We start from the raw sequence: 11,811 nt of genomic DNA on the forward strand, positions 1-11,811 counted from the left end.
TTTTGATTTTCATGCAAAACAAAATAAACCCATATCTCTAATGTCTGATTTATGGAAGATGGGTGTTAGCTGGATTGATAGAATTTTTGGCTAAGAAATTCAAGTGGGTTTGTGTCTAATGAAACTGTTTTGACCAGTTAGCCACGTTCTATAAAATTGTGTCTAATGAAATTCTGAGAAGGGTTTGTTTGGCATTTATGACCTTGGGGATGTTTCATTTAAGAGTGTTATTTTACGTTGATTACAAATCTATGTTTGAGAAGTGCAGCATCTATTTTCACATTCTGACGGCATCATGATCCCATGCATATTGCATAAATTAGACTTGGAAATATATATATATACATATGCTCAATTTCTTAGCATAGACCTCTGATGTCACCTTACATTAGCATAATAAATGTCCTCAGTTTCTTAGCATAAAAAGAATCCATGTTCCTCAGTTTTTTTTTCTTTTGGGGCCAAACATGTTCCTCAGTTTCTTAGCATAAATCCATGATTTCATATCGTACGAGTCAAATGACACGCTGAAAAGCCATTAACGCCAAGGTTAAAAGTTAGTCACCACATAATATATATATATATATATATATATATATATATAATCTAACCACCTTTTATCAATAATTGAAAATTTTAAAACTCTGTATATATTAATTGGATCGATTTGATTAATTTATAAAACTGAATCTAAACGTCGGTTAGAAAGAGAACTAAATTTTGCTAAATTTTAGTCAGCTGAGTCTTAAAATTACAGAAAAAGAAGAGTTTTCAGAATTGCTGAAAATAAATCAAATTGAGAAATGTGATTGGAGCAATAAAACAAGAATTATATTAGAACTCTTTAACATATTTACTTTACATGTGATTAAAGTGATTGAAAATGGTTCACTACAAAATAAGAAGGAAAAAGAATGAGACAAATAAAATAAATAATAATTTTGATATTCTAGTGAGATGATTTTACAAAATAATGGTAGACAAAACTTCTGTAGAGACAAATCATATTTATGTTTATTGTACTAACATAATCAATAATCGATAATCGTTAATACATTAAAATAAAATACCCAAACTGAAAATTGAAAAATTTATTTTGAAACTAATTAAAGTTTATCTATTCGATTCAATTATTCAATTTGATGCTCAGCCTTATTAAGACTAAAGGGTTTCCTTCTTTCTTTTTTTTGTTTTATACAATTGAAAAAATTTATTATTTTTAACTCTTAGTTTATTACACCCAATTGTTAGGTTGAATTATACATATAAAATAATTATAAGATATTTCCAATAATAATTTAGTTAATAGATAGAAGGCAACCAAGTTATTTCCAATAAATAACTTGAATAATGTGATACTTTAATTTTGTCTATAAAGGGGTATATATCTCTCTTTTCGGCCACTATTTTATGGAAACAGTAAGGGCAGAATAGCTACTACGAGCGAACATACAGTTGAGATTGGTTATATACTAATTCTGCTCTATTTCTATTCCAGTTAAGGATATTATATTATGTAGCTGCTAATAAAAAAAGATCTCAAATCTCAAGAAGATGTCCACTGGAGATATTACTTTTAAACGATCTCATCATACTTGAAAAAGAATTTCTCAAAAAAGAAATGTGAGAAAAGTTAATTGTTAAGTATCAAGCTAACTATAAAAGCTTGGTGAGTGTCTGGAATATGGGACCATTATTAATTTGGCAATAATAATGGATGGCTTTAGATCAGGAGATCAGAACATATTAGAAACCTTTTTCTACTGTTCTTCTTGAGATGCCCGCCACTGCTTGTTTATACACTGATCACGCAAAGATATAAGTGTTATCATCTGTCTCTTTCGCCCACTGTGAACGAGCACCAGTCATCAACCCCATTTCTCTCTCATGGCTAAATACGGCCGAAAGAGGCAAAAATTAATTGAGTTGCAAGAAGGGAAAAATAGCATTACAACTCCTTAAGGTTTAACACATAAAACACTTCGGTCCCGGATTCTCAAAAAATACTTTTCATGGTTGTAACTACTTGTTTGAGGATATATGAGAAATTGTCTACTTTAGATGATTTTCTGAAAGATTAATGATTATATTCTCCAAAAGACTACATTTTGTAACTTCTGATTTTACTTTTACATAATGCCTTTTAGAGGCCTACCATCTTAAATGTTTGCAGGAAGTTGTTTTTCATTAGAATATTATGATGATACTTCCCGCCTCTGTCGAATGGACCAGGATGCCACAAGCTCACAAACTTATTCATATTTTGTCCTTAAACCATCATACAATTATGAATAGGGTTTTGCTTTAAAAATATTTGTATGAACCCATTTCATATCACATAAAAACAACAGGCTTCCTAATTTTATCTCCTATATGGACTAAAGAGCTTCTCAAATTTAGCATGTTTGATTATGGATTTTTTTTCCAACTCCAAAAATAGAATATCAAATGCATCTTATGTGATTAAATTCGTCCTTTTATATATATAGTTAGTCAAATTATTCCTTATTTTGATGTGAGATTTGATTTATTTTTACACCTCCACTTAGAAACTTGTCATCTTAATTACTTATCAAGAACTGTTCTTTGTCTGAACATTTTTGTCTCGATAATCACTCTTCATCCTTATTATATGGTTTTTTTGAGCTAAATTATTACAACAGGGCTTGACATAAGTATGGGAAATTTAAATTTCTCATTTCTCGTGTGTTAGATTAATGCACTTTTTGAGTGACAAAAAAATAATGTACCATTCGTGTAAAATCAGAAACGTTCGATGAATTAATTTTAATTGATAAAAAAATGGTATAGCATAAAACTTGGAATACTAAAATGTTGTGTATCACTTTTGTATATACATTTCAATTTGAGAGGCATGTTAGTCATTTCATCCATTATGACAATTATATGAACATTATTCATCGCCACTGAGGATAATACTTTAAAATTAGGGATGAAAGTGTTTTTTGGGTTAACCCTCAGGCACTTGGCTGTAATTTTCCCTCGGAAGAAAACAACTCTTCTCTTTCTTTTATGTTCTCTACTGAATCCATGTCTCCCAAAACTATTAGTGATAGGTGTATTTCACACCTTTATTTTTCCTTTTTTTCACCAGAAATTTAAAAGAAAAAGAATTAAAAGCATAATTTAATCGTGGGTTTGACATAATTTTTCCTTCTACTGTTTTAACTTTTCAATCTATAGTCCTCCACCGCTCTTTGATAACAGATAGAATTATTTATTGAATTAAAAATTAGGGTAATTAGGGTTCAGAGTTTCAGATTCTTTTTTGTTGCTTCTACTAAAATGGAAATCTCTGTACAAAGATCTGAAACTATTAGATTGATGCATGTAATGGAATTTTAGCTACTACATCAACCTGTTACCATAAGTCTATTATCATGGCATATTCTTACTTTACAGAGAAATATTTCAGGGTTTCTCAATACCTTTTCTTTCTTCTCCCCAAGAAAATGCAGACGATCTTTCTTCATGTTCATTTACAAGTAAAAATGACAGATTTACAGTTTTGGGAGGCAGCAATTAGAATTGCTTTTATATCCAGTAAATTTGAGAAAAGTGAAAGCTGCTACCATAAGCAAAATGTCTGGGTTGCACGCAAAGTTCATGCCCTATTCCCACAAATTTCTTCTTATATTTTCTCTTAATACACTTCCATACATCAGGGATTTTCACAGGATGATTCTTCTTGCCTGAACAATTGCCTCTTGAAATTTTGTTTGCTTTGCAGAAAGAGTCGGCCCAACAAGAGAATATAGATATATAAGGTAGGGAAGGAGAGAATGCTGAAGGAGTACTTATCACCGCCGCAACTAGTCACTCTCATGCTTCAACTTATTCGGCAGCTGATCCACCGCCAAGCCTCTCAAATCACTAATTTCCTTATCATTGAACAAGGTGAAAGCAAAATAAGCTTTTCAAAGAAGAAAGAAAGAAGGAGAAGAAGAAGAAGAAGTAAAAATGCATACGTTTCCTTTCTGTTTTCTCTCTAAAACCAGCGTGCTGTAAGCCTTTATGACTCTAACCCCATTAAAGATTGAGAAAGAAAGGGAGAGTTATTTTCCATTTTACATTGCTAAATTGGCTGTGTCAGCTGTTAGGTATCAATACTTCAACTTGCTCCATGCATATCCCTCTGCAGAGAAAAAGTTTGGGGTGGTCCTGTTTCTTGGTGGATGTATGTTGTGTATATATTAGGATGGTCCCTCACCTACAAGGTGTGTAGTCCCTTGAATAGTCATCATATATACACATCAAGATGGCAATATATATTGTTTTTGCAGTATATCTACACCACAACTTTTATGTTCTTGGTCTGTCTTAATTTTCCTTGACTTATTAGGTGATTCATAATTAATATGCATTTTAAACTTTTTTTTCCAAGAATTTTGAATGCCATTCAAACTAACTTGTAATCTGACAGTTCTAGAGAGGACTTCAGAATACCAACTAATTGAAAAAACTGATCGGTTCATCTAGTGAATGTTCTTGGTCATTACTGATGATTAGCATACAGTGTCATCTTAGAATTAGGGTTCTTTTTTTCTTTTTTCTTGTTTCCTATGTCAATTTTTGCTCAAAGCATGCATCGTTCGACCATGTGACAAGGGATTCAGGCACCAAACCTTTTTTGTAGTTGTCGATAAAGCATGACTCACAACTTTTTAAAAAACGTTTCAGAATAATGGTCCCCAATAATATATATATATATATATATATATATATACACACATTTGCGTATGCCTTTGCTTTGCCTGTGTTGAAGTTGAAGCAAAACAGCATTAAATAGCAACAAGCCATTGTATTATCCCACAATTTGACACACCATATAAATATACATATTTTTCATCTTAATCTTAGGATAGATTAGTCCTAACAAATATTTCATTGAGACAATGATTGCTCAACATGCGTGATAAAGAAAAATGATAAGATATTGACTAGCATATTTATTTGACCGATGCCGAGTTGTGCCACGTGGCGCAACAGATGCCATTGCTTTTCCTTTACGTCTTCCCTGTGGAGCATGGTCGGTTGAATTCCGGCATCTTCCTTTCTCAAAATGCTTCAATTCACCAATAAGTTTATTCTGTGCAATTAAAGCAACAAACTTAGCTCTACTCTAGCCCCTTGTATGCAGCTTGATTGAATTCATTGCTTAAATTTCAGAAAGGTACCCACAAAGGGAGTGCAAGATCTATACCTTTCTATACACGGTGTAAGTCCAATTTCAAGCCTAAATCTTATTATAATTTTTCCTTTAGGAACTATTTCTTCACTATACCAGTGTACTATATGCACAGTACAGTAGCACATGACTGCTAATTTATCAAGTTTTTCTTCTTCGTATCATGTCCCTCATAAGCATCTAGAAACAATCGGATATTGTTATTTCAATTCTCCTTTCAGTATATATCTTTGGTTGATAAATATCAAAAGGGTTTAAGTTTCCATAAAATACTAGATGTTGCCCATGTTTCATCAGCAATTACTCTTCTTGAATTTTCTTCATACTTGCATGTACTGCTAGCCTGTGTTGATTAATTAAGATCTTCCCTTTTCTCCCCCTTCAAGATGAAGAACTGGGGTTTGGACAGATCTAGTGCTAAGACTATATTTTATCTGATTGCTCTCTCTTTAATCTCTTCTCTTGATGAATCTGAAGCAGACTTTGTGCGTCAAGGCGTGTTGAATAATTGCAGAGAGTGTTCACCTTCGCTACTGGAGAGTTATGTTAAACCTACTGCTTCAGGTACTTATGCACCAATGATGAGAGACGTAAGATGATTAATAATTCAAAAGAGGAGGATTCTCCAACGAAAAAGGAGGGGAGTACAAGAGATCATGGCAAGATCACTAGCAAAGCTTCTTCATCTACCTCAACACCATGGTTAAGATTGAAGGATCCGAGAATTGTTCGTGTTTCGCGTGCTTTTGGAGGAAAGGACAGGCACAGCAAAGTCTGCACAATAAGGGGATTAAGAGACAGGAGAGTTAGACTTTCTGTTCCTACAGCAATCCAGTTGTATGATCTTCAAGATAAGCTTGGTCTTAATCAGCCTAGCAAGGTTGTTGATTGGTTGCTTAACGCTGCGAAACATGAAATTGATGAACTCCCTCCACTTCCAATGCCACCAATGAATTTTGGCCTGAACCATCAAATGCTAAGTTCTCACGAACTTGGTGCTTCACAATCTAACAAAGAAGGGTTCAAGGTGAATAGTAGTAGCATCAATTGGGACGATCAAGGTGGATTAACCAGACCAAATTTTTGGAATAGTGATGCACTCTTGAGGGGTAAGTCAAAAGAAGTTGCAAGAGATTCAGTCAATGAGAAAGAAAATTGGACCAAAAGAAATGAAGAAGACGAACAAGAAAGCAATGAAGAAGGCAATAACAGTGGTCGTACTCAAGTTCCATTAAGCAGTACTTCTCTCTTTCCTAGAGCTACTCATTCTTCCACATGGGCAGCCGGCTTTATAAACAATCCAATGCCATATGGTTCCTTCCTTCAATTAGAACATCCAAATTTCCCATTTTCTCACATGGGAAGCCATGCATTTTCAAATCAAACAGATGATTTACACAACCTAAATGCTGTGCCATTGCCCTCTACCTTGTCTCTATCATCTGGTTCCCAGATTTTAGTATGCCCACCTGGAGTACCACAAACTTATTTGCCTTCACATGTTAATGCAGCTGCAGCAGAGATTGATCCAAGACAAATGAACCACTTTCAGATGTTAGCATCAAGCACTCAAAACCTCTTTCCCAATTCACTTACGCCAAGTTCATACTCTATGAATCAATCAGCAAGACCTTTCCATTTCAGCTTAACACCAAGGCTTTTCCATTCCCTCGACAGTGGAAATCAGCCTGATAGTAATAATAATAATAATAATAAAGATCAGCAGTAGTTTCCTTGTAAATGAAAATCATGAGTGGTGATACAAGGATTACAGCTCCACAGAAGCAACTTCATCCTTTCCAGGAGAAGCAAGAGTTAAAACTTCAATTTGATCTCCAAGATGAGAGAAAGAGGTACTGCTCATATATTTCAACTTATGAAATGCGTTCTACTTGTCCTCATTGTTAAAAGTGTTTGCTGGAGAAAAACCAAGTCTTCTGTGAAATGTGTTTACAGGAGTTATGATCATCTTATGTTTGGTTCTCTTAATTTTTGCTTCATTTGGGTTATTATCAATTCTTACCTAGGAGAGTTTCTATTCTTTTTTTCCCTTTCTTCCCCTTTTTTTTTTTGGTTTTTTTTATAATGGTGTATGAATAGTTTGATACTTGTGAGAGGATTTTGAACTATCTTGATAATTCATGTTCTGATCAGTGGCTGAATGACCAAAAGTGAGAGCTATTTGTACAGTCATAAACCTAAACGTAAGAATATAGCTATGCTTATTGCTTCTTTTTATTACTTTAATTGTTTAGTAAGAACTTAAATGCTGTGCTCATGCTCAACATATTAGGTTCAAAGGAAAGAATAGTAAAAGACCGTCTGAAATATCTAGTAATCTTACTACATTTATGTCATTGACAAGTCATTGTTTTGCTTCATATAATTGGTGGCTCACTTTCAAGTTTTCAATCATGAAATTGAATAAGATAGCACTCTTTCTCCCTTCTCAGTCTTTTAGTAGCTCTTCTTAAAAATAAGATAGCACTCTTTCTCCCTTCTCAGTCTTTTAGTAGCTCTTCTTAAAGTCAACAGTTGAAACCCTAGAATAGATAAAGACCAATATATATAATCCTTACACAAGACTAGGACAGGTCCTGAAATGAAATGAGGTAGAAGCTTGAGGAAATTAAGAAAAGAGAGAAAATGAAGAAGAGAAGAAGGAGAAGAATGAAGAAGGGTGCTTTCTTTTTGAGTAAGAGATATATTGTTCTACTGTAATAATGTCAACTTGACACAAGATCCAACAAGATAATGAAAGGAATTGCAGATTGAGGTGGTCAAAAGAGACACTGATCGAAAGTTGCATCCAATGAAAAGATATAGAATCTGTGGTCCTCGGCAAAAAACACACACACATACATATATGGGGTAGGAGGACAAGGTATACATAGTTTGGAATTAGCTATAGTTCTTTCTTTTTAATTCTTGTGTGGGAATTAGGCCCATATATATGCTTTGATATGGGGACCCCATTAGTGATTCTTCTTCTCTCTTTATCCACCATAAACACAGATCAATTCACTGTTGCATTGGTTTTTGTCTTGCTGTGTGTATTATTAGAAACAATTCTTTATACATAGTTTGTGGTCATTAAAGGTTCTTTGCTAGCCAGGTAAATGAAGGCTAGTCATTAGTATTTAGAAATTGTATGTTTAATTTGGAAAACAATTCAGTAAGAACAATGAGGCCATTGATACAACGTGCTCATTCTTACTCAATAAACACTTATTTAGTTTCTAATAATAGATATATCAATAATATTGAAACAAGATTAAATGGCTTGCACAGTGCCTTTGCTCTTTTTCTTTTTTACTTGGTGAGATTTAAACCTTAATATCCATTCTTGAAATGGTTTCATCTTACTACTAGACTAAAGTATCATAAGCTCATAGAGTGGCCTTTTACTGCTACTTTGTATCAATAATATATACATTAGTACTGCTGTTTTTGCTTCCTACATGTCGTGGGAATCTAAGATTTTAGTTGTTTTTGGTTCCTGTGATCTAAGATGCATTATTGTCACAGCTATTTTTGGTAGCTATGATGTTCTAGGACTTGTCAGCACATCAATAACACTTCAGACATGAAAACTTTACTGCATTTTGACAGTCTGCGAAACTAGTGGATGATTAGATAAAACTGTGAACTATAGTAAAGTTCATCAGATACTTCAATTCTGAGGTGCAGTACTGTATTTGTGCATAAAACTACATGTGACATGTGTAGACATTCTTCTTACCATATATATATATAGCAGCAACTGGAAGGAGTAACCAGTTCCTGACATGTAGTATGTATCTTCATCTTCATTCACCATCAGTTTCTTGAAATGACTTCTGTTATCTTGTGTTTATGCATCCCAATTTTACTAGTTGTTTATCTTTCTTTCTTTAATGAGCTGCTTCCTATTTATTTACCTCCTCCTCCTCTTCTCTTTCTTCTCCTTCTTTAATAATTTTCACTTTTCATATATATATATATATATATTATATATATATTCTCTAAGTTCTTTTTAAAATGGAAGAACATGAACTTTTTCTTTACCTATATTATCTTAATATCCTTTTACTTTGCGCTTGATATACAAATTTGATCTGATATTTAGCCAAATATTATTCTCTTTTATTTATTTATTTAAGAAGTTAACTAAGTAGTATTTAAGGTTTAGCTCTTTTACATGTAAAATATTGTTTTAATTTGTCCTTGGAAAAATTTAGAATATGGTTACTGAATCCATGCGTCTTCTTTTTTATATCTTTTATTTTTTCTTTTTCTTCTTCTTGTTGTTTCAATTTTATTGGTTCATAAATGGAACCATTTTCTTTGAATCTGACTCTCTTTCTTCAGACCTTTCATCTCCTTTATTGTTAAAACCTTCTTCTATAAAATGCTAATTATCTGTATTAAATTTCTCTTTTAAATCCTTAACATTAAGTGTATATAAACTTATAAGCATCAAAATTCGCCTCTTTTCTCTCTCTAACACCATGTACAATGAGCATATATGCATCAATTCATTAACTAATAAAAAATTCTAAACCAAACCCAACCAGCTATTTTAAAAACTAAATTACAAAGGACAGTTTGTCTGGAAATTATGGAGATGATGGGGTTAATGAAGGTGGCAAAGAGGAATTGAAGTTGAACTTTAGCAAATAGTTTCTTTTTTAGTGGATAAACTTCAGTAAGAAGTTGGAATAGCTAAGAAATAGAATTCTTGATGTTGGAGATGAGTATAATTTTTTTTTTCTCTTTTTAATTATAATACATATGTGGCTCAGTTAGTATTATTGTATTTTTATAGGTACTAATTTTTTTACACCTAAAATGAACGTCAATTTTAGTATATTGGACTCGTATTCTTTATATAGTTAAAATAAAATAATTATTAGATTTAAATTTAATTAGTATTAAGAAGTAATGTAATTTATAAACTTTTAGAAGAAAACATACGCATATAATGGAACTTTACGAATACAAAAAGGTCTAGTTGCAATTTAAATTCTGAATTAAAAATTTGGCAAATGAGTCACTAGACTTTCATATTTTTGCAATCTAAATCATTGGTATTTTTTTGGGTGGATTACTGCCAACGTGTCCGGCTAAGCTGGTGCATGTCTTTACGTGATATGCCATGTCATTGGCATGTAATACCACTGCAAAACGATGCGCTTTTACAAAAAATTATTTCAAAATTTGAAACCCTAAAAGAAATCCCTAACATGAGCTTCTAACTGTTGCCACCGGTAGACCTACTAAAGGAACATGAAAATATAACCACCATTATACTAAGAACTAAACATATCATGGCATTTGAAGTAAACTTCATTGTTCTCATATTGTCCTTTTTGTTCTCATCCCTTAATTACTTCTTATAACGAAGCTTTTGAATCTTTCTTTCCATCTAGTATTCTTCAAGCTCAGCTCATCACCTCCTATTAACAGCTTCACAATGCACTTTATTCTTTTTCTTTAGCTCAACATCCTTCAATGTTAATTTTTCTCCTAACAAATCCTCTCTTACAGTTTTGCACCTCAATTGCTCCTATAATGCATCCCGTTAAGCCTTCCGCCTCACATAATATCCTTTTTGGAAAGGTGGAAGCTTAGGATCAAGCCATCCAAAAAATTTGCAGGCATTGTATTGAACAAACACAAAACCAAGCTCTCAAGTTACCTAGCCCTAATCCCCAAAATGATGAAAAAACTTAGCAATCAAAACCAGAGAAGTATGGTTTCTACCTTTCTAATATGGCATCAAAAAAATCTTCGAGCCGGATTCTCATTAGTCATTGAGGTCAATAGATTAGCATAGAGATCATGGCCTGTACATAGAATTGATGGGACCAAGTGCTTGACAACAGTGATTTTAATGTCTATGGACTTGTTGATGACATTTTTACAGATCAATGAGGTGCTACTCTTAAGCTCATAATAACTATAACATTTAGGGTTTGTAATCATTAGAAATGGGAAGAAACAAATGGAAGAAGTTAAAATCGAGTTTAGCGATTTCTTTTAGGGTTATGAATTGTGAAATTTTAAAAATCGTGCTAGATACCTAAAAAATGCTAAAAAAGTCCAGTGTCTCATTTGTGTAAAATATACTTAAAATTCTCATGCATAAATGATATTCTTAATATTTATTGTCAAAATTAATACCTTTAGAATTACAATAACTTGAATGTGTTTCGATATCAGTGTTATTATTACAATAACTTGAATGTGTTTCGATATCAGTGTTATTAGTTTAGGATTATTTTTAGCTTTTTCTTTTTTCTTTTTTCTTTTTTTCTTTCTGTTGTAATACCCAGAATTTTTATATATTTAATAATGAGTTTTTATTTAAGTTAATTTTAGCTTTATTTTTATTTGGTTTAATTTGAAATGATTTAATGAAAATTTTAATATTAGTCAATTAAATGAATTATTTTTCTATAACCAATTAGTTTGAAATTTTAAGAATTAATTAAGTAAATTATTTGAAGGGTAGATTATATTTTTGGTTATTCTAATTTTTTTTTCAATGTATATGTATATGTATAAATAAAATTATATATATTGGAAAATTTTGGAAGAAATTGTAAAGGATGTTTTTA

General features: G+C 32.2%; 1 protein-coding gene across 2 annotated transcripts; it reads left to right on the top strand.

Moving 5' to 3' along the window:
- Positions 1 to 4,917: 4,917 nt before the first annotated feature.
- LOC8289049 (transcription factor TCP13) lies at positions 4,918 to 7,450 on the top strand. Of its 2 annotated transcripts, none has more exons than XM_048374950.1 (2): positions 4,918 to 5,239; positions 5,687 to 7,450. In XM_048374950.1, the coding sequence occupies exon 2, from the start codon at positions 5,805 to 5,807 to the stop codon at positions 6,936 to 6,938; it is 1,134 nt and encodes a 377-aa protein (XP_048230907.1). In that variant the 5' UTR covers positions 4,918 to 5,239; positions 5,687 to 5,804; the 3' UTR covers positions 6,939 to 7,450. The 2 variants fall into 2 exon arrangements, with proteins under 2 accessions (XP_048230907.1, XP_002527630.1); XM_002527584.4 differs by having other exon boundaries at positions 4,952 to 5,239; positions 5,690 to 7,450.
- Positions 7,451 to 11,811: the final 4,361 nt, after the last annotated feature.

This window comes from Ricinus communis, chromosome 5 (genome assembly GCF_019578655.1).
Source record: "Ricinus communis isolate WT05 ecotype wild-type chromosome 5, ASM1957865v1, whole genome shotgun sequence".
NCBI lineage: Eukaryota > Viridiplantae > Streptophyta > Magnoliopsida > Malpighiales > Euphorbiaceae > Ricinus > Ricinus communis.

What these genes read in the sequence shown, in the direction of transcription:
- LOC8289049 (XM_048374950.1), top strand. Translation starts at nt 5,805, where the DNA reads ATGATTAATAATTCAAAAGAGGAGGATTCTCCAACGAAAAAGGAGGGG.